This window comes from Podarcis cretensis, assembly GCF_951804945.1.
Source record: "Podarcis cretensis genome assembly, chromosome: 17".
NCBI classification, from domain to species: Eukaryota; Metazoa; Chordata; class Lepidosauria; order Squamata; family Lacertidae; genus Podarcis; species Podarcis cretensis.
This window is the reverse complement of record NC_137187.1, coordinates 41,200,415-41,228,073: the sequence shown is the minus strand read 5'-3', so window position 1 is coordinate 41,228,073 and position 27,659 is coordinate 41,200,415. Positions and strand designations below refer to the sequence as shown.

Sequence of the window (27,659 nt, the reverse complement as noted above, 5' to 3'; positions counted from 1 at the left end):
TCACAGAATTACAGTCTTTCCTTTGTTTTAGCATGTCTCATATATGAACTTAAACCCAAGACAGCTGATCCACACAAGCAATTCATCCTCTAATGTTACAGTGTCTAGGGACGAACATTGTGGGAACAAAACCGCAGTAGTTGTTGTGAGTTGTTGTTGTTGGCCTCCAGCTTCCCTCATCCCTGCTGCCTGGGGCTGATGATGGGAGCTGGATTCCAACGTCTGGAGGGTCACAGCTTCCCGGCTCCTGCATTAAGGACCAACCATGCACATGTTGTGTGAATAGGCCTGCCAAGAAGAGGAAACAAAAATGACTGCTTCCTTGTCTCTCCATTGTTTCAATGGTTTGTAAAGCCCCATCCCGGTGGGGAACAAATGGTGCAAAAACACTTGTGCACCATTTTGGCTAGCTAGCTAAATAAATAAATCCTGAAATCTCCATCGTAATTGGTTATAAACATGGATCCATGGCTCAAACTTTTGGTTCTTTGGGGGAATCTTAACCCCAGTATTCCATGGTCTCTTTTTTGACAGCCACTGCCAGAATGAAAATAGCTGCCAGGTGGAAAATGGGGGGAAGCCCTCACTTCACGATCTTGGTTTTACCCAGATATGGGAAATGGCAGGTTTGAATCAATGCAGCAGCGTGATGATAAATGGGCAGAGTAAGAAGGATAAATTTCTGAGTACATGGTAATTGTTCCTTGATTATATCAACAAACTGGCACTGTTGCTATGACCACCTGCCATGGGTGTAGCCAGGATTTATTTTAGGTGGGGGCAAATTAGGGTTGCCATATTTTGAAGAGCAAAAAATGGTCACAAACACCTCAGGTTACAAACACAAACCCTGCAAACTCGGAAGTAGTACCTTGGGTTAAGAACTTTGCCCCAGGATGAGAACAGAAATCGCGTGCTGGTGAAGCAGCGGCAGCGGGAGGCCCCATTAGCTAAAGTGGTACCTCAGGTTAAGAACGGTTTCAGGTTAAGAATGGACCTCCGGAACGAATTAAGTTCATAACCAGAGGTACCACTGTACACTTAAAGTACCTAGGCCTATACAATTATGTGTAACAACATGTGAGGTGGCCTTGATTTAAACAGTTGATGTTTCTAGATTTTTATTTAGTGCCAATAACTGGTTTTTGCAGTGCCATTCAATGGTACAAGGTGCTATTTACCAGAGATTGACATATTGAAATATATTATCATAAATGTACATGTTCTAATTGAAGAATAAAATATGATTTAACTACTGAGTTTCCTTATACCAAACCTTAACATGACAATTACTGGTGCCATCACCTTAGAATGGTGAATTATATTTTAAATGAAGATTCGATAATATTCTCATTAATCAAAATTATTCTTGAGAATTTAACATCACTACTTGAGTCCCTGACATGCGTGAGGCTTCAAAGTTTTGAAATCAGAATTGTCAAATGCAAAAACAAGGAAGTCCACAGTAAATTCCTTCCTTGCCTTTGGAGGGTCACTTCTTTGTGCCTTAAGCACTCTCTGAATGCCTCACTTATCTGCTTGGTAATTACTTTTTCCTCCTTGGGAGTCTCAGGTATTATTTCCAAAAGCACAAACCACCGGATTCCCTATGTTTCCACATCATAGCCTCTGCTTACAACATCAGGGTCAAGCCCCAGGGTATACATCACCCTGTGCAACTGATTACTACTCAGTAATTCCATTTAAAAAGGTCATACTTAATCCTGGTTTTCCCATTTACTCCCACAGCTCTAATGTGCATACTTTTCATTTCCCCAAATAATTAGTGGGGAAAACACACACACCCCTAATTCCTCAGGCACCTCTTCTGGATTAACAAGTCTTCAGACTTCTAGATAAAGTTTCCTGATATGCCAAGTACTGGTTAGAGGAGGTGATATTACTGCAGGAAGAATAAGGGTTTCATCCACCCTCTACCAATATATTTTAGAAGTACTGAAAGGGAGTACCAGGAAACTACAGCAGAGTACTCAGCTGCTGTTTTCTTTTATTTTTATTCAGCAAGCTAAAAGTAATAAAGCAGTCACACGAGCAGGAAGAATTACAATAATAGAAAGCATATAAAAGTTTGAGTGATGTAAAATATATTCTATAATGCAATACAAAATTCATATTTATACCAAACATATCAAATAATCAGGAAAGTTGTCAAACTCAACTTTAGTGGGAATGTGCCAAAAATGAGATTGTTTGGTCATATAAATCAGTAACTGCCCCCAAGCAGAAGCAAGTCGGAGGGGTCTGCATCATCCCAAGCAGCATGTATTTTGTGAGTCAGTTTTTCAGAAATGGCTGAATGACTGTTTAAAACCATAGAATCCACAGAATAACAAGATGCAACCTTCCACCCATGAGAGATCACTAGCTGAGCAGCAACCAACACATACAGAACTAATTGTTGAGAAGTTCAGCATCGGCTCCATCAAAAACGGATAACTTGTTTGCCAATGATAATGCCAATCTCCACGACACCCCGCTTCCAGAACCCACGTCCAGAGTTACATCCTTGGAAATTACAGCCCTGCCGGTGCGAGGGAACCAGATCTTACAATATGAACTAGTTGGACTGGGGTTACAAACCAGCGGCAGACCGCCTTCAAGAGCTCTCCCTCGTGTCAGCGGCTTTTAAGAGTGCGGAAAGGGAAACTGGAGCGCATCTCCTGCGATGCGGGCTTAAGACATGCTGGGACTTTTCGGTTGAGAAATGAGGTGAGAACAGACGGTGGCAGAAGCGAGAAGGGAGCGAAGAAGACGACGGAGAAAGGATTTCCTCTCACACATCGTATGACAACTCAGGAGCGTCCAATGAAGCTGAATGTGACCCGTTTCAGAGTATGGCCCCCGCCTCCTCCCGCCCGGCCCCCGCCTCCTCCTGCCTTGAGCTTCTGCGGGAAAGGGGGCTCTGGGGGAGAGGCGCCCCCCCCCGCCAGCCCCTCCCCGCTGCTCGGGCGGAGGGAAACCGCCACAGCAGCGGCTCCGCCGGCCGCGTTTCCGGGCGAGGCGTCGGGCCCCGCCTTCCAGAAGGTCCTCCTCCGGTTGCCGGAGGCCGGTCTGCCCCGCTGAAGCTTTCTCTATGGTCGGGCTTTTGAAAAACCCTTTCAGTCGATTGGTGCTCAAGCCGGCCAATGAAGCTGTAGTCCCGCCCCGCCGTCAATCTGGCGGCCAATGGAGCCGACCTTTCGCTTGAGAGACACGTAGGTAGCCTGTAGAGAGAAGCGGTGCTAAAAATGCCGGCCAATAGAGGCAAAGGTCGGGGCGGGCGAAGCGGGGGCCGCGCTTCCTGGGGGAAGAGGGCCGAGGGACCCCCCGCGGGGCGGGCGAGCGAGCGCGGAGAGCGGAGCCGGGTGGCGGGGAGTTCCGCCGGGGAGGAGGAGCCCCTTTCCCTCTGCGTCCCCGTCGCCATGGAGACTCTCATCCCCGTCATCAACAAGCTGCAGGAGATCTTCCACACGGTGGGAGCCGAAGTCATCCAGCTGCCCCAGATCGCGGTGGTTGGTTCCCAGGTGAGAACCCGCCTGCGGCCGCCTCCGCGCCCCGGGGCGCAGCCCAGCCGCCTCCTGACCTGCGGCTCGGCCACTAATGGGTGGGGCAGGGAAAAGGGCTCGGCAATTATGCATGAAAAGTGTGGAGAAAAATAAATAAATGAATGAATGTATTCTCCCTCACCCATCTGGCTGGGTTTCCCCAGTGAAATCAATAGGCTGTGGGAACAGATAAAAGAAAGCATTGCTTCATGGAATGCATAAGCCCTGTTACAAGGCTGTGGTAAGGGCTCCTTGTCATGATAGTCAAGCTCAACTTCCAGGCTCTGAGCCGTTCTGTCTTTGAGTACCAGGTGAACTGGACAAACCCTGGAAGGGGTGGGTGGGTGGGTATTACATGTGTGACCAGCTAGTGGTCTTGCTAGAAACACAGTTGGGTTTTTGGCAGGGCTGTTTTCCTTCCTGATGCAGTGGCTTTCACAGTGTAGTGTGGAAGCCTCCAGTTCTACTGACAGCAAATTAATCCTAAAGAATTTTTGTAGAGGCATCAGTGCCTGTCTGATGAAAATGGAAGGATCTGCTAATGGTACCATTCCACATTAAATCACTTGTGGGGCTTTCTTAAAACAGGTGGATCTGCTATGGCCAGCCCAAGGTGGAGAAATCTATTTGGCAATTTCCTCCCCTTCATCTCTCAGTAACAAAATGATAAGAATAACTAACTGATCATTTATTAATGGTGCCAACTCACTGTTTCCAATGGAAACAGTGCCTTGTCAATCCCGGGAGAGAGGGATGGATAGATACAGAAAAGCACAGAGTTAAAAATAGCCTATCATTTCAGCAGTGCCGTGAAAGCAGTGTCCCCTTCTGTGGGATGTAATAGATGCAACTCGATTGATCTCTATCTCAATTTTCTTTATATTATCTCTTGATTTTGAAATAAAAAGCCATCCCATTATAGTGGTAGCTAATACTGGTTTTATTATCCTTGTTTAATTGCCATGGCTTCTCTTAGATTTCTGGCATCTTTTGTTTGATGAAGAATTCTTCTAAGATTCTCAAATGTTCACCCTGCCACAACTGCACTGTTTTCAGGGGTCCCAAGATAAGATGGCAATTAGGTTGCCATCTTACCTTAAAAAGTGGTCTGTCCTGTTCCTTTCACAGAATAAGTTGTTGTTTAAACTAGTAGGCTGGTGTTTTCAAGGGATGGAAACAAACATTCTTACCTGCTAATGTCTGTAGTTCAAGAGCAAGAGCTGAAGAATATGTTGGTTGGAACTGTGTCCCTTCCGCCTGTTCTATTAATATAAGATGGATACGGTACCTTGAGGTGGTCTATGTCATAGCTTTCAAGAACACCAGGAATGCTTTATGTTATGCAGTACAGTCTTCTTTCTCTGAACCAGTACACAGGCTAGAACTCCCTAGAGTGAAACTGCTTTCTTCTTAGGACAACATTGCATCTTATTACTACTTTGCATCCTCTGCTTCTAACACTGCCTGTCTCCACAGAGCAGTGGGAAGAGCTCTGTGCTGGAGAGCATTGTAGGCCGGGACTTCTTGCCTCGTGGCTCTGGCATTGTCACACGCCGGCCTCTCATCCTGCAACTGGTGCATGTCCCAACACTAGAGGAGAGAAGGCGGACAGCCAGTGGAGAAAGCGGTGAGACAAGAGCTGGGGATTTGGGTCCTCATCCCACCAGGGGATGCCTGGAGCTTGGCTTTGGTTCTGAGAGGGGAGTGTTGGATTGTGCATGTGGCTAGTGGGTCCAGTCCTACTGAAAGTTATCCAAACTGTTATTTTCCTCCAAACTGTTATTTTCCTCCAGTCTAGAGGAGAACTAGTTCTTTTTCCTTGAAAACTATTGAAACTTAGGGATTTCACTAAAGGGTTGAGAAGGTCAGCTCCTGGCAATGCTGCATTGCTTGTCACTGCTTACACTTTTTAGACTGTTTTCTGGGGATAGCTGCTGGAGATGTTGACTTTTGCTAAAAGCAGGATGCCTAAGATGTGTGGATTGGGGGTCGTCTCTGACAGAGACCCAAACAAAGGCCTAATTTGAGCCATAGCTCAACTCCGTTGTGACTATTAGGAGTTGACCATGGCAAAAAAAATTAGTGGAAATTAAACCAAGCACATAACTGAGAAAGAGCAGGTTGATATCCCCTCCCTGAGTAGCCCCAGCGATCAAGTCCACACCTGGGAGTTCGGGGGCAAGGCTTCTAAGTGGAGAGTTTTAGGCCAGAATGTCCTGAGTGAGAGAGAAGATGGATGCAAGAGGAACTGGGGATGAGTGCCCTGTGTTTGAGACAACCATTTGCAAGATTGATCATTGGAATGGGAATTGGGAGAAGAACTAGGGTTGGTTTGGATTTGTTTCTTCTAGAAGGCAATGGCTTGTCTGTTTCACAAAGCCAGCATGGTGGCTGGAGTAGCCTGCCTTTGGCTGTTGGGAAGTGTTTTTGCAATGTAGTATTCCATCTCATGAGCATAGGAGCCAACTCCTAGGGGCTGAGGTCCCTTCGCACCCCCAATAAAATATTTGAGCCCCCCTCGTTAATAGCCATTGCCATTCAAATGGTCTGTGTTCTCTCTGTCTTGTGATTATGTGGGGTGGGGCTTATACACCCCCCATATTTTATTTCAGTTGGCATCCTTCCATGAGAGGGATGGATACCAAAGAGGTTCCCTGACATTATTTTTTCTGGTTTTCTTTGTTTTCAGGAGTCCAGGCTGATGAGTGGGCCACCTTCCTGCACTGCAAGCACAAGGTACAGCAGAGTGGTGTAAAGGGCTGCAGCGGTGGTCAGAGCAGGTCCAGTCCCCTAGGCAGGACAGACAGCTGCCTCGTGACAAAAGTGCAGACGCTTCAGGCTAACAGAGGACTCTCCTCCCAGGGCCAAACTCAATTTTTTCTCCCCTCCCCCAAATCACGGGGGAACAGGGTTTGAGGCATGGGGGCAATCGCTGTGAAAAAGACACAGGTGATTTCTAATGGCAGGTCCTCTTCTCTCATGTTCTGCAAGTGAATGACACAAGACTCTCCATTCCATGAAGTGCAGACAAGATGCAGCAATTGGGACAACTCTCAAGGAGGAAGAGCAGTTCCTCTTGCAGCATGCCACAAGGCATAGGATGGGGAAGGAAAAGAGGATGTTGCAGCCCTTGAGACAGACTTGCCTTGCTCCACCACCTTGTTTCCTCCTTATTTTAAACCAGGGATGGGGAATTCCTGGCACTCCAGGTAGATCTTTATTGGAGTACAGCTCCCTTCATCCCTGACCATTGGCCATGTGGACTGGGGCTGATGGGAGGTGGAGTCCAGCAACATCTGGAGGGACATAGGTTCCTCATTCATGTTTTAAATGGAGCTGTAATGTCCCTGTTGAGGGAAAGAGGCAGCTGTTCCCTACTTTGCCTACCAGCCTGTCAACTTTACTCATCCGGTGTTTCCTTCTCTGTTTTTTGTCCAAAGAGTTCAGGACTTCAGAGTGCCTCAAAAGGGAAAGGACTGGAGGCTGTTAAGCTAGAGACTGAGCTTGCAGCTAGTCAACCTCTTTATGGATGGGAGAATTTAACACACACACACACACACACAAGCACGCGCGCGATATGTATTTTTTGTCTAAGTTTGAAGCAGTAAGGAATGGCAGGATCTTTCCATTTCTGACCTAGTTTAAAATCTTGTTTGTTAGTATTGACTTCCCTTTTTGCATGCAGTTCTTGAATGACTCTTCTACATATTGCATCCTATTTTTTTAAAAAACAAAACCTTAATTTTTTTTATTTGCTATGCTTTCTCTTCCAGAGTATGTGTTTTGTAAATAATAAACCACAATAAAGAATTCTAGAAATTATCTTAAGAAGGGCCATTTCCCGAATGTTGTGATTTTCTGCTCAGTGACGTATTGAGCAAAAAGCCCAATTTCTTCTTTTTCTTCTTCCTCTCCATTCTCACTTCCTTTCTGTTTTTTATATTTGTTTATTTGCTTTTCTGTTTTATCATATCATCAATGCATAGTATTTTACAGCGAAACACATGATAGTAAGTTGATAATTATTCTGCCCCATATATCTAAATTTTCTATTAAAATTCCCCCCCCCCAAGTTTTCATATAGTTATTCTTATAGATGTTTGTTGATACCCACACTTTTTTGATACTTCACTTTTTTATCTATTTTCCAGCCAATAATTTCCCCTAATTTCATTTTAACTTGGTTATCCATGTTTTTAACTAATATTTTGGTTTAAAAACTCACCTATTTTCCAAATTCAATTATCTCCTTTAATAATTCTAGTATAACTTCTAGAGGTTGTTCCAGGGTTGAGACAAGATCATCCACAAAAGCTATTGTTTTATCATTTTGTTTGCCCACTTCCATTCCCCTAATTTTATCATTACAGTGGAACCTCAATTTTTGAACGTAATCCGTTCTGGAGGTCCATTTGACTTCTGAAACATTTGAAAACCGAGGATCAAAGGGCTGTTAGCAAGTTCAATGGGGAAAATGGAGAAACGCGCCTCAGAAGCCATTGGACTTCTGAGGCGCGTTCGAAAAGGGAAGCGTTCACTTTCGGGTTTTCAGCGTTCAGCTTCCGAAATGTTTGGCAGCCAATACCTTCGAAAACCGAGGTTTGACTTTATTGCTAATATTTTACAATAAAATTTCAAAGTAAGAATAAATAATAATGGAGAGAATGGACACCCTTGTCTTGGTCCTTTTTTTGATGTTGCATTTCTCTGCGATGATATCGTTTATTATAATCTTTGCCCATTGTTCATTATATAATGCCTCTTAAGAAGATGTCACCTTCCATTCTTTTTAAACACTTCTTTCATAAATGCCTAGGAGATATTGTCAAATGCTTTTCTGTGCTAAGGAAGATCAGGGAAGCCTGTTTTTCTTTATGTACCTCCAAATATTCTATTATATTTCTAATGTTCCTTTCCTTACGTTATTTTTCAATTGCCTCTCTGGTAGAAATCCTGCTTGATCCTGGATCAACTCGTTCAACACTTTTGAAAGCCTATTTGCTAATATAGTCGTAAATAATTTATTGCTCCTCTCCATCTGTACCTACCTATCTTCTCTCCTTCGTCTACATCCTTTTGTTGTTGTTCTACTAGTTCTCCAAAGTCTTTTTTATATTTTCTCATAAATGATTTGGATTTCTGCGATCTTAACTTCTCCTTCCTGCAAGGACCCTCTTTTCGCTTGTCCTGGGGTGGGTGTTTTTTCTGTGTTGTCATCTCACTTGCCTTTTCCTTCTTTCTATTAAGTCTACCGTAGCTTCATTATCCCCTGGTGTTAGTCACCAGTCATCTTTGATTTTTGTTAATTTATTCCTTTACTCTATTACAGTTCTGTTGCTATGGATATTATCCCTTGTCTTTGAGTGCAGCTGTTGTGTTGTCTAAGTTGTTGTAGATTTTTACTCCTAACTTTCTCATTAGGTGAAGTTTGGGGCACTCCAACATGAATAAAACCACCGCTTATTAGGATATTATTGTTCTTTTTAAAGTCCAGTTTGTAAATTATTTGATAATTCTATTTACTGTCCTCCCTTTCCCCCTGTTTTCCTGCTTGCACGCAAGTATTTTCCAGATTCTGTAATTCTGTAATTTAAATGTCTACCTTTCCCCCTTTATATATGAATGGAGAGGGGAGATAGGGGGTTGTCTTGCTCCTGAAAACACAGGGTATCAAATAAATAATAAATATTAGGCCTTCTCTTCTTTTTTAAAAAAATACTCTTATATTTCCTCCTGGACACAAGTCTGTCTTCTGAGTTCTGTGTCTTTAGACATAAAAACAGAAACGTGCATAGGAGGGGAGAAGGTTATTACATTCTAGCAGTTATCTTTCCTTTCTCCCATACTTTTTAATATTTGTTACTCTTATTGCTGGATTTTCCACATTATTATAGGGGGTTGGGGGTATCTTCTCTATCAACCTTTTACTTGGAATTAATGATATTTAAGCCCCAGTTTCATTGCTGTTCTCTAGTATTATTTAGTACTATCTGTCTCCGTTTTCTGCTCTCCCCCCCATTTTATACATTCGTAGCAGGATCTTCGTTATTTTCCTTTGCCCTCCTCAGTCAGATTTCTCCCACTAGTTTTAACTAGTTCCGGAATGGATTCCCTTTTTTCACTCCGAAATTTGTAGCCAAGTTTCCTTTTTACCAATGTTCCAGATTCTATCTTTTGGATTTGGCCTTGTTCTTTTTGTTGGAAGCTTACTGGGTTGAGACTGGCAACAGCCAGCTCTCTTGTTCCCTGTCTTTCCCCCCAGACTTTCACTGACTTCAGTGAGATTCGACAGGAGATTGAAATCGAGACGGAGCGGACCACTGGGACCAATAAGGTACTGGCTTTTCTGAGCTCCTCCCCGCTCTGGTGAGAACCCTGTTCTTTGAGCTGCCATATGATCTTTCTTTAACTGATTTTTTTTTAAATGCATGCAGGGAATCAGCCCAGAGCCTCTGTACTTGAAGATCTACTCCCCACATGTACTCAACTTGACACTAGTTGACCTTCCAGGAATCACCAAGGTGAGAGGCGTTGGAGAAAGTGGGGAATTGGCTTCCAGAGAAAGCGAGGAGGTGCTGGCCAGTGGAAATTGCAATTGGCAATGAGTATGGGATTTCTAGCCTTAGAATCAAGTGTGCAGACTTGATGAGGCGGTCGCATCTGCAGGGAGAAATTTTGATAGGGTGCTTCCCCTTTACATCAGCCACTCCTTTCCCTTGCAACCCTCTGCCCAGCCACTTGCTCCCAGTTGACTGACAAACAGCTGAGAGTGGGAGGGGAGAGTGAGGGCAGGCCTGAGGCATTTTGACACCTGACACGAATTAGACAATTGCATCCTGAGAATTGTTGTACACACACGGAAGAGTCATCCCTATTTCTTATAGCAAAGAATCCTGCAGAAACTGCATTGCTGTTGTTGCATATGGTATACAGTTCAAAACAATAAACAGATCAGGAAGGGGAAAAGAGGTGATGCTGGCTTCCCCAACAACCTTAGTTTTCTGTGTTTTGAGCAGTAGTGGCAGCCTGCACAGAGGGGCTTTCCGCTCCCTGTACAAGCTGCCACTTCTGTGCAAAACACAGAAAATTAAGGTGGTTGGGGAAAGGGGAGCAGCTGGCAATTGGCAGTGAGCTGTGAACGCTCCACATCTGGGAAAGAAATACATGCTGCACTTGAAAGTAACTCAGTTGAAATGCAGGAGGTTTATTTACAAGTGAGAGGGGATCAAGAGCAGGAGAGAAGGGGGAAGCAGATCAGTGCAAGGAAATAGGTGAAAATGAAGGCTACAGTTGGTGCACACACTTCATAGAATCCACTGTTGAACAGCTCTTACTGTCAGAAAGTTCTTCCTGATGTTTAGTCAGAATATTTTCTCTTGTAACTTGAATCCATTGGTTCGAGTCCTACCCTCCACAGCAGGAGAAAGCAAGCTTGCTCCATCTTACTTGTGATGACCCTTTAGATAATGGAAAATGACTATCATATCTCTTCTCAGTCTCCCTTTACCAAACATACCCAATTTCCTCAACTGTTCTTCATAAGGCTTGGTTTCCAGGCCCTTGATCATCTTGGTTGCCCTTCTCCACGCTAGTTCCCGCTTGTCAATATCCTTAAACTGTGGGGTCCAGAACTGGATACAGGACTCCAGGTGTGATCTGACAAAGGCAGAATAGAGCAAGACTATGCCTTCCCTTGAGCTGGACATTATACTTCTGTTAATGCAGCCCAGAATAGCATTCACTTTTCTTGCTACTGCATCACTCTGTTGACTCATGTATGGTCTACTAAGACTCCTAGATCCTTTTCACATGTACCACTGGCAAGCTAGGTGCCCCCCCCCCAACAATCTTATATTTGTGCAGCTGGTTCTTTCTGTCTTGGTGCAGAACATGACAGTTGTGAAATTCATTGTGTTAGTTTGGGCCTAATTCTCCAACCTGTTAAGCTCATCTCAAATCCCAGTTCTGTCTTCTGTGGCATTAGCTACCCCTCCCAGTTTCGTGTCATCTACAAATTTGATTAGCATCCCCCTCACATGAGCTCCAAGATGGCGTCATTAGTGGTAGCATCGACTTGAGCTCCGCATCAGTTGATGCGGTTTTTATTATTTTTATCAGTCTTTTATTAGCTTTTATCAGCCACAGTATTTTATCTCTGTCATTTGGCAGCTATTATATTCACAAAGCTTGAGTTAAGGGCTTGAGTTAAAAGTCTTAGAGAAAGTCTCGGAAAGTCTTGAAGAAAGCCTTAATTAGCTCCAGCTCAACTGAACCTACCAACCACTTATCAGCAGGAGTGGAGATTAAACACCCTATCGTGGGAAGACACCGACCCCTCAGTTCTTCCGTCTCAAGTCATTTAAACAACGGGCCCAGGACAGAATGCTGTAGCAGCACCGCACTTGTCCATGTTTTCCAGGAACTAACTATTCATGAGCACTCTTTGGGTTTGGTCAGCCAACCAGCTACAAATCTACCTAATGGTTATCTCATGCAGTCTACATTTCACCAGCTTCTGTGGAAGAATATAATGGGGGTCTTTGTCAAAAGCCTTACTGAAATCAAGACACACTAAGTTAGGGCTGCCATACGTCTGGATTTTCCTGGACATTACTGGGATTTCAAAGGCGGAATTGACGTCTGGGGAGAATTTCCGAAATGTCATGCTTTGTCCTGGATCTTAGACAAGTCTATCAAAAATCATGTTTTTGGGGCTCAACAACTTTGGGGGTTTGTCTAAAAAAAAGCTCTTTTGGGGTGTCCTGGTTTTTACTTTTTGAAATATGGCAACCCTACACTAAGTCCACAGCATTCCTTGACCCACCAAGCTTGTAATGCTTATGAATATGTGAAATGAGATTTGTCTGGCTTGTTGGACCATCATTCTTGTTGGAATTGTTTGCATTTGGACCTTCAATATTTCACATTTAAGAAACTCTCATCCACCTTGGACTCCCTTGACCATGGGTTCTCATCCAGTGGCTCCTTAAGCTTTTTAAATTGGCTTTCTTAAAGTCAAGAGTACATGCCCAACTACATTCAGCTTGATGTTGCCTCTGTATCATCATTTGTGTATGTAATTGTGAATGTCATGGGCCGGCTTCATGGGGCCATGGGTAGGTGAGCCCAGGCCTTCTTTCTCTGATTTCTTTCTTCCTATGAGGCTCTCCTATGAGCTTGGCTTCCTTTCTTCCAGTAAGAAATCTTTGATCTGGCTTTTCCTCTCAGGGTGGAAACACAGTTGGAGGCAACTGTGTAAACTTCACTCCAGTGCTTGTTGCATTATGATACCAAGCTGGAAAGAGAATCTGGAGTGTGACCTTTTGTGGGCGTCTTCCTTAGTCTTGTAGCAATTTCTGGTCTTTCCTTTGTATACTGCAGGTGCCCGTTGGGGATCAGCCCGACGATATTGAGGTTCAAGTACGGGACATGATCCTGTCCTACATCTCCAACCCAAACTGTTTGATCCTGGCTGTGACAGCTGCCAATACAGACATGGCCACGTCAGAGGCACTAAAGCTGGCACGTGATGTTGACCCTGACGGTATGGCATGTGTTGTCGTGTGCCTCAGTTTAATAGGAGCATGTGTTGGTGGTCAGGAGGTCAGTGCTTGGTCCCCATGAAGAGCAACAGGATGATGGAGCTAAGTTGCTGCACATGTTGGAATGGGGTGAGAGAACTGGGGCAGACCAATAGTGATGGAAACTGAGAGGATGCATGTGTAGGGAAAGGAGGGGGATGGAGCAAGGAATGTGCAGACTAGGATGGGGCAGAGGGAATAGAGGAAGGAGCAAGTTTTCATCCTGTGCTGATCCTGTGCAGGGCGAAGGACACTGGCTGTGATCACCAAGCTGGACCTGATGGATGCTGGGACAGATGCCATGGATGTGCTAATGGGTCGGGTTATTCCTGTCAAGCTGGGCATCATTGGGGTAGTCAACAGGTTAGTAGTGCTGGATAACAGGGAATATGGGATCTGGCTCAGATTTGGAGTGTCTGATGGCAGAACCCCACTTCCAGTAGGGCAGGACGTTCTTGAAGGATGTATTATCTATTGTCTTGGGTGGCATGGTTGAGAGAATAGACGCTTGCTGCAAGACATCACTCCAACTTGTGTAGGTTAGTTTGTTGCTATGATCTCCCTGCTTCCTCTACTAGGAGTCAACATGATATCAACAGCAACAAGAGCATCAGTGAGTCCCTCCAAGATGAGCAGGGCTTCTTGCAGAAGAAGTACCCATCGCTTGCCAACCGAAATGGCACACGTCACCTGGCTAAGACTCTCAATAGGTGAGGGGGTGCCAAGGCACAGCGGTTATTGGTGAATAAAGGAGCTGGATGTTGGGAGGGACTGAGTGAGCAGGAAGGGGCTGGTGCAGGTATCTGGCTTATCTGTTTTGCGTACAGAAGGCTCCATGCTCTGAACACTGGAACCTTTTGTTGATGCATCTGGTGCTTCAGAAAGTCAGTTTCTACAACCTTGAGGACTAGAAACCTTGAAAGTCTAGGCCAGACTGGTCATCCGTGTCAGCAACTACTGAGAATGCTGCTTTATTTCCTTCTCCTCCCTGCCTCCAAGGCTGCTGATGCACCATATTCGTGACTGCCTGCCTGAATTAAAGACCCGGGTGAATGTTCTGACAGCCCAGTACCAGTCTGTGCTACAGAGCTACGGGCAGCCCATTGAGGACAAGAACGCCACCTTGCTTCAGATCATCACCAAATTTGCCACCGAGTACTGCAACACAATTGAGGGCACGGCACGCAACATTGAGACATCTGAGTTGTGAGTGACCTCTCTTGGCAGGGCTGGGACTGGGGAGGAGCCTCACAATGTGGATCAATAAGGGGGATTGTGCACTCTGAAGCTGACCTACTCTCCCTCCCTGTCAGGTGCGGAGGGGCCCGGATGTGCTACATTTTCCATGAGACGTTTGGTCGCACCCTGGAGTCCATTGATCCTCTGGCTGGACTTACAATGCTGGATATCTTGACAGCCATCCGAAATGCCACCGTAAGCCACCATTGTGGAGCTGGGATGCCTCTGAGGCCATTCACCCATTGGCCTCTGCTTTCAGCTTGTTCTCTCTCTCCCATCATCCTATGCCATCTAGAACTCCCAAAATAAATTGGGAGGCACGTTGCCTAAGAGAGCTTGCATTGCATAGTGGCCCAATGACAAACTGGGAGTCGGGAGAGGGCAGTCATTCTCATACTCTGCTTGTGGGGCTCCCAGCACAGGAATCTGGTTGGTCACAGAACAGGGTGCTGGAAAAGAGGGGCCTTTACTGGGATACACCAGGGCTGCTCTTATGTACTTGAGTTCAATTCAAATCTCACCTCTGCCGTTAACTTGGCAGGTGGCCTGAGGCAAGCCACTCTCTCAGCCTCGCTACACACATGCCCTTGGGCAGTCTCCCAAGAAAGGGATGAGGATATCGGCCCAGACTGCAGCCTTCTAAGAAGGAATGAGGCACAGGAACACTTCACCTAAAGCGCTATGTGCATGCTGCATGTCTGTGATTTGGGATGACTCCCCATTCATGTGTAGAGGGGAAGGCTCTCTTGCTAGTTTGATTTTGGGTGGGGGCAGTCTTGAGCCAGCCAAAATGTGTTGTGTGGGTGGAGGCTGCATCATCCTGTGGTAGATGTTCCTGATATTCCAGCGGTAAATGATGAGGTGTGTGTCTCAATTTGGCACCCCTGATACAGAGCTGGAATCCCAGAATAAAGCAACAGTTATGGGTTGTTTTTTTAATTCAACCCTTTTAGTCTAGCAATCTTGTTGCAATATGTCCATGCCATTCTTACTTCTACAGCATCTACTCTCTTCTTTGTGCTTCAGCTAAGGGATCCAGACTTGTAGAAAATCCCTCTTTTTCTTGTAGTCATTCATTTGCAGAGCAACCCCTCTTCCGTACTTGATAGTGCCATGACAACCTGTCTTCCCAGAAGTTGCTGTAGTAACCGCCTATCCAAATTGCAGAGTAACTCCTTGCTGTAATGATACGTATCCTCTCCAGACAATGCTGTAATGATACTTTGACCTATTGGTGCAAGAACCTATGCTCTTTCTAAAGGTAAAGGTAAAGGGACCCCTGACAGTTAAGTCCAGTCGCAAACGACTCTGGGGTTGCGGTGCTCATCTTGCTTTACAGGCCAAGGGAGCCGGCGTTTGTCTGCTCCGCAGTTTTTCTGGGTCATGTGGCCAGCATGACTAAGCCACTTCTGGTGCAATGGAACACCAACACCAGAGCAGTGCACGGAAACACCAGTTACCTTCCCGCTGGAGCGGTACCGATTAATCTACTTGCACTTTTGGCAATGCTTTTGAACTGCTAGGTTGCAGGAACTGAGACAGAGCAATGGGAGCTCACCCCGTCGCAGGGATTCAAACCACCAACCTTCTGATCGGCAAGCCCAAGGCTCAGTGGTTTAGACCACAGCGCCACCCGCATCCCTATGCTCTTTCTCCTACCCCCCAAATCTATAGTAATGTAATAACTGGAGCATTTCCTCTTTCTTTCGGCATACCTATAAAAACCCAGTCTTTTGCCCATGTCAAGGTGGCCTTCTGCTCCTCCTGTTAACTCGGGTCATAAGTGTTGATGGTTTTGCAGCCAAAATAGAGCCACTGAGAAACAAAGGGGGGGGGGTGTTATCCACTTTCCTGAGGTTTGCATATATAAAGAGACACAGACATAAATATAAACTTTTTTTAAAAAAAAGGTGGGTGGTGAGGGCAGATGCCTGGAACCCTGAACAAGAGCACTTATATGGATACATGGCAACATTTTCTTACAATCCCCATTTATAGAATCATATAATTGTTGAGATGGAAGGTACTATGAGGGTCATCTAGTCCAACCCCTGCAATGCAGGAATCTTTTGCCCAAAGTGGAGCTCAAACCCACAACCCTGAGATTCCGAGTCTCATGCTCTACTGACTTGTATGATTCTAATAAATAAGGCTTTGTAAACCTGAATGTATACTTCTGGCTCCTACTGGAAGCCACACCTCTTCTAATCGAAGCCTGATTTTTATGTTTGAGTGATCCATCACCCTTCCATTATTTATTTATTTCATAGGCCAAGCCCCCTTGGCTTCTGCCCATGGGCAATTCTAGGACTAGTGCCGTGTCCTGCAAATGGCTGCACTGATTGAGAGTTCATTTCTGGGCCCAGTTCAAGTGCTCATGTTAGTTCTTATAATGTTGAACAACTTAGGCCCCCAATACTTGAAAGACCTCCTCCTTCCTTACAGACCCTCTTCAGTGTCAAGATTGCTGGAGCATCCGTTTGACCCTGTTTCTCCTTCAGAAGGCAGAATGGGGGTGGTGCTGGGCGTGAGCCCGCTGCCAGAGAACAAGCCTCCGCTACCAACATGATTTTTGGAAAGATTCCTCCCTAATCTGGCTAATTGGACAAACTATGAAGCACTCTCTGTGCAAGATATGCAAATAAGCTGAGACTAAATCAGCCACCTAAAAAATTGGAACATTTAAAGGTATTTGAATGGCATTTTGATGTTTTTGCGGAAGTTGTGAACGGAAAAGGAGGAGAGATGACTTCATGTTTTGTTACGGTTTTTGCATCTGGCTCTCTCTGCCCTCTTCTGAATAATGAGAAAAAGAGGCATGTGATGTTTGATAAAAGACTGCTTTGCGGAGGAAAACAGGAGAGTTGGATAAAGTATTGGAAAAGGTATTGTCATGAGGAATCCACTGGACAGCTCCCATGGTTAACTGCTGGGTGAAACCAGACACACAGGAGAGCGTCTTTCAGTCCTTTTGTTAGAATTTACAGAAGTATATGGAGATTGTGGAATGTGCTCCCTCAAAGCTGAGCTCAGAGGGCTCGCTCCTCCCCCAGCAGCTACTGTCTGCCCCAACTGGAAGCGTCCTGGGATGGGGGTCTCCACCATTCCTCCCTGACAGGTGCTACTATGCCTGCCCCTCTTCTACCAAGGAGTGGCTGGGTGATATTGATGACCATCTTTTGACGGTGTTCGGTGTTGCGGGAGGAAGAAATGCAACTACTGTTATTTACAACTCTTTAGACTAAGAAAATTCACAGCTGGCCTTGCTATGATGGAAGGTATGGGGGCAACGAAGAGACTGAATCAAATGGGACGCAGCTTGACATAGTGGCACATATCATAATAGGTACATCTGTACAGAAAAAGATATGTTTATATGGCATTGCAATATAGTGGTACCTCAGTTTAAGAACAGTCTTATTTACAAACAATTCAGTTTACAAATTCCGCAAAACCAGAAGTAGTGTTCCGGTTTGTGAACTTTACCTTGGTCTGCAAATGGAAACCAGATGGTGGAAGGGCACCAGTGGCGGGAGGCCTCATTAGGGAAAGCGCACCTCGGTTTAAGAACGGTTTCGGTTTAAGAACAGACTTCTGGAACAGATTAAGTTTGTAAACCAAGGTACCACTGTATTGGAAATCAGTGGCCAGGCTGCTTCCAGAACGTTTTTCTCCTCAAGAGCTACTTCATGCTGCAGTTTGACTCTGTTATCTGTGCGAATAAAATGTTTGACCTTGAGTAGTGTGAGCAGAGCCAGAGGAGCTGCAATTAATCAGCTAAGCAGGGAAAGAACTGATTTGAACAAGGATGAGAGAAGATCCAAGCTGAAAAACCACACCGAAATCTGGAAATAAGAACTTACTGAAATACCACACATGCCATTATTGAATATATAAACTAAGGTTTATTTGATCTATTTGCCGTTTGCAGGGTTGTAAAGGGGCAGCTGATGGAAAATATTATTGGCAGCTACGGAGTGATATCAACTAGAGATTGAGAACGCAGCAATGGGGGGTCTATCTTAGACATATCTTGTAAGGAGAGCGGGAAACTGGTTTTGGAAATAGTATTAAATTGAATCAATTTGGTAACGGTTTGTAATAATTTGGAAAACCAATAAAAACAATTGCCCCCCCCCCAAAAAAAAATATTGGTGGAGCAGTTGGTAGTTAACAGCTTGTGTGTTTGTGGCCTGGGAGAGGGCCTTCTCTGTGGCAGCCCCTAAGTTGTGGAACTCCCTGCCCCACAGAGGAGCATCTGGCATCTTCATTCTACAGCTGCTGGCAAATGCTGGAGATGGAGCTCTTTGCCCTGGCATTTGACACCTGAGCTGTATATTTTCAGGACCCACCCTTTTGTGATTGCATTCTTTTTTTGTAACTGTTAAGCTTTTAAACCGTTTTCAGTGTTGTATTTTAAATTGTTATAACACACCCTGGGACATTAGGGCGAAGGGAGAGATGGTGATGATGATAATGATAATAAAGTAAAACCAGCTTTATTAGTCCCAACCAAAAATCTTGAAGCAATGTGTAACCTTTTAAGTTGACCAGAGCTCTCTTCAGGCTGGATGTTAAGTACTTTAAGAAGAGGGAGGAAGAGAGACCAATGTTGCTGTGGATGCTGGAAGTCCCGTCTGCCATTTGTAATGTCTAAAAATGAAATGAAGGGGAGTTTTTGCAGAACTGAGCTGCGATTCTTCTGCAAATTTATTTTGGGCTGACCCCGTTTGAATGCAGTGAGAGTCGTTTCTGAGTAAAAGTTCTTGGGTTCTTGGTGCAAAAAAAGGTTTCTGGTTGCAGCAAGGCATGCTGGGACAAAGAAGCCAGTGATTACAATTCCTTTGGAAAATATAAATGCCAGTAGAACTAGCAGAGCCCTTCTAAGGCAGAAATACCCTTCAGCTGAATATGACTTTTTGGGAGATGCTGCCTGTGGCAACCCATAACTAGGCATTGGTGGGCTCAAATCATGGCCCCTTCTGGCCTCTCATGCCTTAGTTGGTCAGCTTCCTGCCCAACCTGGGTAGCAGCTTATACTGATGGGGTTTCTCCACCCTGCAGGGACCCCGTCCAGCCCTCTTTGTCCCGGAAGTCTCCTTTGAGCTACTTGTGAAGCGTCAGATCAAGCGCCTGGAGGAGCCAAGCCTTCGCTGTGTGGAGCTGGTGCATGAGGAGCTGCAGCGCATCATCCAGCACTGCTCCACCTACAACACGCAGGTATGGCTTTCCTGACACTAGGGCCATTCCCAATAGCATGGGTGGTTAGAAGGGTTCCAGAACTCCATTTGTTTGGCCTTTTGAACCATCAGAGGTTTATTGCAGGCATTTGTGATTCTACAGATTAAAACAGGGCCTGTGCATGCATTACATGAAAGTAAACACCATTAACTCCATGGGGCGTCTGTGTAAAACATTTGCTTCACAAAGGCTCTCCTGCCAGCTGTAAGTGACCTTTGCATTTCCAAAGAGCTCGATGATCTCACAAAGAACTGTGCTCATTTCCAAATACTTTTGGCCTTCTAAAGCAGCACTGAGAAATTTCTAGCCAGCAGGTCCTAATTTTCCAGAGGCTGTCTTCCCCTAAACCACAGCCACCTGCCCCACACCTCATGTGTGGACATCATGTGTGAGGCAGGTAATTACAACTGCAAAGGAACAACTGAGAACTCTATAGTGCACTCCCCATTGCTGCTTGGCACGCAGTCATGACTGGCGCTTGCAGAAAGCCCCACTGGGATCAACTTCAAAGTTGGGTCACTTGGTGTCCTGATGATATCAGGTGATAGACAGGTAGCAGCCCCACCTCCTGTCAAGATGTCCTACTGTGTAATAGTGGAGCAGCTCATGAGCTGCCCTGTTGGCTAAATCTTGCTCTACAGCTTTAAATTGCTGCACTTCAAACAGAAGAAACAGAGCCTTCCCCTACATGGCTCTTGCTAGAATTGGAAATATTTTGCTCAAGCCCATTCTGTAACTGGAATAGTTTGTATGTATTGCAAAGAAAGAGAAAATTGCAGCCTGCATCTCCTTTCTCCACACCCTTCCTTACTCTGGAAGCCCTGCTGAGCTTCACTTCAGAAAGATCATTGGCTGAGCCCACTCCCAGATGCCCCTTTTGAGCAATTTGCCCCAATTTCCTTCCTCTACCTCCACACCTTAGGATTCCTGCTTTGTCTTTTATTACCCTGCTGACTGAGCTGAAGAGGAGGGAAGAGGTGCTTGCCAGAGCCAGGCCAGTTGCTATGGCAATCATTGCTTTTTTGTAGGTTGCTGCCTGGGTGGTAGTGCCCAAGGCCTAAGCAGCCTTCAGGAGTTGCCTTCCAGGAGAGGCCTTCGTAGCCTGCTGATGACCTTATTTCAACTGGTCAATTGTAGACAAATACAATGGTATCTCTACTTACGTTCACCTCCGGTTACGTATCCTTAGGATTATGTACGTGGCAAACCCATAAGTATTTTTCCGGGTTTTGCCATGCATGCATGTGCAGAAGCATTCTACTGCGTCACATGCATGCGCAGAAGCGGTCCCTCTGGTTGTAGAAACCTCGGGATCCGACCGGAGCTCCGGAACAGATCCCATCTGCAACCGGAGCTACCACTGTACAGTGAAGTGCATTAAGAAGGCGCCACTAATAACATCTTAAGAAGAGGTGGGGGGGGAAGCCTCTCATACATTGAAATCTCTATGGGTACATGACTATCTCAAAATCACTTTGAGTCTTACCTCACAAGGAGAATAATACCCCCCCTAATAATAATAATAATAATAATAATAATAATAATAATAATAATTTTATTATTAATAACCTGCCCATCCGGCTGGGTTTTCCCAGCCACGCTGGACAACTTCCAGCAAAATATTAAAAATACATTAAAACATCAGTCATTAAAAACTTCCCTAAACAGGGCTGCCTTCAGATGTCTTCTAAACATCAGATACAGTAGTTGTTTATTTCTTTGACATCCGATGGGAGGGCGTTCCACAGGGCGGGCGCCACAACCAAGAAGGCCCTCTGCCTGGTTCCCTGTAACTTCGCTTCTTGCAGTGAGGGAACCACCAGAAGACCCTCGAAGCTGGACCTCAGTGTCCGGGCTGAACCATGGGGGTGGAGATGCTCTTTGAGGTATACTGGGCCGCGGCTGTAAAAGTAAACACCTCCACCATCCCTAATATATTATCACTTTATGTGTGGATTGTAATCATGAGCAACTTTGGAGTGACAACTTTGGTTCAAAGGTACAGTATAAGTAAATCTTCTAATGATTTGTTTAGAAGTTTACCCAGAGTAATGCAGCAAGTCCTGCTTTGAACACACATTTTCAGACATGTGACTGGTAAGTGGCTCCCACTTGGTTACATTCCAGGTCTTAACAATATTTTGTGGGGTTTAGAGACCTTTAGCATTTTTCATTCTTTGTAAATGCTCAAACTGGGTGCATATCAATCAACTTGGAAGGAATGGATCATGTCCTTCTGGGTTTCACGATACAGAGGAAAGGAAAGCTAGGTGTAGTTGGACCAGCACTCTGGACTTTAAGAAAACCAATTTCAAAAAACTGAAGGAACAATTGAATGAGATTCCTTGGCCAGAAATACACAAAGAGAAGGGAGTCCAAGTTGCATGTGAGTTTCTAAATGGAGAGATGAGCTTGGGAGTTAAGAAGGCCATGTATAGGAAATGGAAGAAAGGGGAAATCACAAAGGAGGAGTATGCAGGAGTAAGCAACAGTTGCAGGGTGCAGGTCAGGCTGGCTAAAGCTCTGATGAACTCAGGCTTGCAAGAGAGGTTAAAAAATAATAAAGGTTTCTTTAGCTATGTCCAAAGCAGAGGAAGAACAAGCAAGTGGAAGGTCCTCTACATGGAGTAACGAAGACGGAGTAATGCTATTAGGTGACAAAGCGAAGGCAGAACTAACTATTCGACACCTACTTTGCCTCTGCCTTCACCCAAAAGGAAAGTGATGCCAAACCTGGTGTTAACAGAATAAATAATGTAAGGGGAGGGCTATGGCCCAAGATAGGAAAAGAGGTAGTAAGTGAACACCTAGCTACTTTAAATGAATTTGAATCTCCAGGGCCTGATGAGCTGCATCCAAGGGTACTAAAGGAGCTCGTGGGTGTAATCTCAGAGCCTCAGAGAATTTGTGGAGAACAGGTGAGGTCCCTGCAGACTGGAGGTGGGCAAATGTTGTCCCCATCTTCAAAAGGGAAGAAAAGAAGACCCAGGTAACTACCAACTGATGAGCTTGACATCAATACCAGGACAGGTCCTAGAACAGATAATTCAACATTTGGTCTGTGAGCACTTAGAAAAAGATGCTGTGATTACTAAGACCCAGCATGGATTTTTCAAAAAATAAGTCATGTCACAGTCAGACAAACCTCTTTTTTGATGGAGTAAGCTTGGTCGATCAGAGGAATGTTATGGACATAGTGTATATTGATTTCAGTAAGACTTTTTACAAAGTTCCCCCATGATATTCTTGCAAGCAAGCTGGTAGAATGTGAAGTGAATGAGGTAACTGGTGGATTTGTAGCTGGTTGGCAGACTGAACCCAAAGAGTACTCATTAATGGTTCCTTTTCATCCTGAGGGGAAAAGACAAGTGGGGTGCCACAGGGTTCTGTCCTGGGCCCATTGTTGTTCAATATCTTTTTTAATGACTTGAGCGAAGGAATTGAGGGGACGCTTATCAAATCTGCAGATGACACCAAACTTGGAGAGGTAGCTAATTCTGTAGAAAACAGAGTAAGAATTTAAGATGACCTTAACAGATTGGAGAACTCAGCCCAAGCTAACAATGAATTTCAACAGGGACAAATGTGAGGTTCTTCACTTACGCAGGAAGAACCAGCTACACAAATATAAGATGGGGGACACTTGGCTTGCCAAAAGTACATTTGAAAGGATCTATGGGTCTTGGTGGACCACAAGCTAACATGAGTCAACAGTGTGATGCAGCAGTAAAAAAAGCTAATACTATTCTAGAACGCATCATAGAATGATAGAACTGTGGAGCTGGAAGGGACCCTTAGGGTCATCTAGTAGAACACTCTGCAATGTGGGAATATGCAGTTGTCCCATTTGGGGCTCAAACCTGCAACCTTGACATTATCAGCACCATGCTCTAACCAATTCCAGGCAGTATAGTGTCAATATCAAGGGAAGTAATAGTACTACTCTATTCTGCCTTGGTCAGAACACACCTGGAATTCTGTGTCCAGTTCTGGGCACCACAATTTAAGAAGGTTGTTGACAAGCTGGAACAATGTGCAGAGGAGGACAACCAAGATGATCAAGGATAAAAAAACCAAGCCTTATGAGGAATGGTTGAAGGAGCTGGGTATGTTTAGCCTGGAAAAGAGGAGACTGAGAGGAGATATGATAGCCATCTTCAAATACCTTAAGGGCTGTCACATGGAAGAGGGAACAAGCTTGTTTTTTCCTGCTCTGGAAGGTAGGACTGGAACCACTGGCTTCAAGTTACTAGAAAGGAGATTCTGGCTAAACATAAGGAAGGACTTTGTGACAGCAAGAGCTGTTTGACAGTGGAAGAGTCTCATTTGGGAGGTGGTGGACTCTCCTTCCTTGGTGGATGGCCGTCTGTCATGGATGCTTTAGCTATGATTTCTGCATTGCAGGGGGTTGGACTAGATGACCCTTGGGTCCCTTCCGGCTCTATGATTCTGGATTATGCTGGAAATACTGAAATAAGTGAGAAGCTGGCCTCATAACATTGTCTTTCTTCCCATATTGTTGATGGTTTTGCCATAAAATCATTCTTTCAGCATACAATGATACAAATAAGTAATGCAGTTTTTTGAAACTTTTCCTACAAATTGTTGTTGGTTCATGTTGCTTCGCATAAGCTGATGGTGCAAAATAAACAAAAGTCAGGTTCCTGCCTTCCATAAGCTTATAGTCTGAATTCCACTGGCTGGGGAGCAAACAAAGTTTGACTATTTATGGAAAATGCTTTTTATAAAGATTTTTCCTTATTATATCCTGTGCTGTGCTTGGTTTTTTAAAAATGTATCTTTTGTGTGTATTAGCAGTACAATGGTATTTCAATGGGTGTCTTTGTAAGCTCCATTGGCAAACAAATTGTAGAGCCAAAAGGTAGGTCTTTAAAAAATAATGTCCAAATGCTTCTCTCAATTCCTCCTCACCCCTTTCTCAGGAGCTGTTGCGTTTCCCTAAGTTGCATGAGGCGATTGTGGAGGTGGTGACGGGAGTCCTTCGCAGGAGGCTGCCCATCACAAATGAGATGGTAATGATGGCTGTTTCTTCAGAGAATGGAGGAGTGGAAGCTGGTTCCTGTTCCACATTTGGGGCCAAATGTTCCAACAGCCAATGCCTTTTCTCCTAGGTGCACAATCTGGTTGCAATTGAACTGGCCTACATTAACACCAAGCACCCAGACTTCATCGACACAGCTCTCGTTTCTGCCTCAGTGAGCAGTTCTAAGGTATGACCCAACCACTACCACCCTTTCTACTGCCTTGACGCCTGCCCTAAGAAGAACCCCACAGCCCACTCTCACATTTATTCCCTTCTCAGACTGAATCTGTTCCAGATGGTGCCCGGCGATGGAAAAGTGAAAAAGCGGAAGAGCCTAGTGCAGATGACAGACCCAAGGGGTCCTCACAGACCTCAGTCTATTCCAGCCCCAGTCGATCCCATGCAGTCAACCTGCTAGACACGGTCAGCTGTGCGGGAACCTGGAAGTACAGGGTTGGTGAGGTGGAGAGGTGGGTTGGTAACCTAGAGGCAAGAACATTAATTGAAAAGAGGACATTACTGGCTTGAGGACATCCTCTTTGTGTTCTGGGGAGGGTCCAGTGGGGCCTTGTTGAGGTCGTCTGGCCTAACAGCTGATGTGTGGGGTAGCACAGCAGCTGCTTACCCGCATGTCAGCTAAGCAAGCCCCGCTGCCCCCCCCAAGCTCTTGCGAACTGGAGGGACAGTGGGGCTTGTTGAGCAGCTTAGCTGCCCCCACTGCTCCTCCAGGGTGTTCCCAATATACACAGTTTTGGTTACATGCAGGGAGGCCTGTAATGTAACCCCCACATAATTTGGGAGTTGCCTGTACAGATTACCTGTTCTCTGCCCACCCCGTGCAATATGCTATATCTTGTCTCACTGATCTTGGCCAAGTGCGTAGAAACTGTTCCACCAGCTCTGCTATCACCACCACCTCTGGCAATTTCCTCTCACAGTAGTCTTCCCTGACTTTCCCTAGCCCATGCCTGCTACACGCAAACTGAGCCAACGTGAACAGCGAGACTGCGAGGTCATCCGCCGTCTTATCAAGTCCTATTTCCTCATTGTGCGCAAAAGCATACAAGACAGGTAACTTCAAGTTGGCAAGAGATTTAGCATGGGCACATATGGGCCAGATGTGTAAAGTTGTGAGAGCATCTGGGTTTGGGATTTTTTTGTACAAAGTGAATGTTCCCTACTTGGGGGAGTGGGAGGATTCCTTAGGAGTTGAGAAAGGAGAATGCTAAGTACTAGGTGATAGCACAAGGTGTCTGTGTCCTTCATATGTGCACTGTAGATTTGGATTTCTTCATGACCTTTGTGTATGTGGGTAAATTAAAGATTCCCATCCTCTTCGTTACTCAGAATTACTAAAATATTCCGACTTCTACAGAAGTGACTATTGCAACCAGTTCACAGCTCAATACTTTTTGAATAAGAAAAGATGTAATTGGGTAAGTAGCAGCTGTTGGTCCAGGGTGTCACCTAAAGAGGTGATGGATCTACATAGCCCTGTAGGGCCAGCAGGGGAGGTAAGGTTGGGGCAAGAAGGGAATTGTGGCCTAGCAAGGTAAGCCTTGGATGTCTGCAAGACCTCACAAGCTTTATAAGAAAATATATCTTATTTCCCCTCTGTAGTGTCCCCAAAACAGTGATGCACTTCCTGGTGAACTATGTCAAAGACCACCTTCAGAGTGAACTTGTGGGCCAGTTGTACAAGCCACAGCTCCTTGACACGTTGCTGACAGAGTCTGAGGACATGGCTCAGCAACGCAATGAGGCCGCCAATATGCTCAAGGTGAGGGGAGGAGGGCAAGGCTCCTTGGACAGACTTTAGGAGCTACTGACAGGAGATGGGGAAAGTTCTCTCTGGCTCAGCAGCAGTTTCTTACTTTTAGGTTTCCCAAATACTGGAAGAACTGCACTGCTTCTCTGACTTTTGAAAACTTTTAAAAGCCTATATCCAGGAGAACTGACTCTTCACAAATGAAACCCTGCGGCAAGTCCCCTTGCCTTCAGAGTCAGACTAGTGTCCATGCTCTGGCACCACTACCTTGAAAGCCCAGCCCGTTTGGGTTGAAAGATGGCATTAGAACATCTATTAATCACTCAGCAAGGCCTTTTCTTCTCTTATAGGCATTGCAAAAAGCCAGCCAAACTATCTCAGAAATCCGTGAGACTCAGCTCTGGTGAGGGGAACCCACTGCTTCTGATGGCTCCAACCCACTGAGTACCATTCACCCAGAGCCACACCAGCCTTCATTTCTGAGCCTTCTGGTGCTGTTTCCTAGTTGGAGCGGAGAGGTCTTGAGCCCTCTTTGGTTCTGGCCCAGAGCAAGAGCCTGTCTAGTTAAGCATTTGGCACTATGGAGCCAGCATCTCTGTGCTGAACTGAAGCCTGCCTCGTTGGTCATTCATGCTTTTCCAGCCTTGCTAGTCCAGTCGGTATTAAATTACTGTTTTTGTCCACATTCTGAATTCCTTCTCTCCACAGCTGTATCCTTGAGTCATTGCTGGTTTGGCCAGTCTACATTCTTGGCAGCTTTTGTCCTAAGTGCAGGAGAGCTTTCTTCCATCCCCAAATGTTGGTGCATTTGCTAAAAATATGAAGTGAAGCAATTTGTTTATGTGTGTCTGCCTGAGCACTAAGCAGGCAGTGGTGTGTATGTGGATCTGCTGCTGAATGTCTTTAATCTTCATTACTGCCCTGAAAGTGGTTGATGCTGGCTAGGCAGAGAAATGGGCACAGGTAGCTTTGAAGACGCTCACAACTATAGAGGTGGGACATCAACTGTTGCAGAGCAGATGATAAGAGAGTTGCTGCAGAGGGAGATCTAGCCTTACCTTTTCCCAGGAGTTGTGTGCAATAGTGCCACATATTTGGGGGCACTATCCCAGTCCTAGTTGGCAGGAAAGGGGAGGCACAACTTCTACACAACCCCAAGTTTGCATGCACCTCTGAGCCACGTAGGACCCAGGCTTTGCCTGCTAGTTTCCTGGAATAAACTTGTGTACTGTTACAAATGT

At 45.3% G+C, this 27,659-nt stretch overlaps 1 protein-coding gene across 3 annotated transcripts; it reads left to right on the top strand.

Annotated features, from left to right (window-relative positions):
• Window positions 1-3,339: 3,339 nt before the first annotated feature.
• Window positions 3,340-27,656, top strand: LOC307205970 (dynamin-1-like protein). Of its 3 annotated transcripts, XM_079958712.1 has the most exons (17): window positions 3,340-3,524; window positions 5,022-5,172; window positions 6,235-6,281; window positions 9,808-9,879; window positions 9,980-10,066; window positions 12,927-13,089; window positions 13,369-13,489; window positions 13,705-13,836; window positions 14,126-14,332; window positions 14,440-14,560; window positions 19,430-19,585; window positions 24,550-24,639; window positions 24,739-24,837; window positions 24,930-25,073; window positions 25,612-25,721; window positions 26,271-26,430; window positions 26,769-27,656. In XM_079958712.1, exons 1-17 carry the CDS (start codon window positions 3,423-3,425, stop codon window positions 26,823-26,825), a joined length of 2,019 nt encoding a protein of 672 aa, XP_079814838.1. In that variant the 5' UTR covers window positions 3,340-3,422; the 3' UTR covers window positions 26,826-27,656. The 3 variants fall into 3 exon arrangements, 2 of the variants coding, with proteins under 2 accessions (XP_079814838.1, XP_079814839.1); XR_013834204.1 differs by lacking the exon at window positions 26,769-27,656 and having other exon boundaries at window positions 24,930-25,120; window positions 26,271-26,410; XM_079958713.1 differs by lacking the exon at window positions 24,930-25,073.
• The last annotated feature ends 3 nt before the right edge of the window (window positions 27,657-27,659 follow it).

Excerpts from the sequence above, each read along its gene's own strand:
- LOC307205970 (XM_079958712.1), top strand. The coding sequence starts at position 3,423 with ATGGAGACTCTCATCCCCGTCATCAACAAGCTGCAGGAGATCTTCCAC. Across the intron at positions 14,333-14,439 it reads AACATTGAGACATCTGAGTT|GTGCGGAGGGGCCCGGATGT; the intron begins GTGAGTGACCTC and ends CCTCCCTGTCAG. Across the intron at positions 14,561-19,429 it reads CAGCCATCCGAAATGCCACC|GGACCCCGTCCAGCCCTCTT; the intron begins GTAAGCCACCAT and ends TCCACCCTGCAG.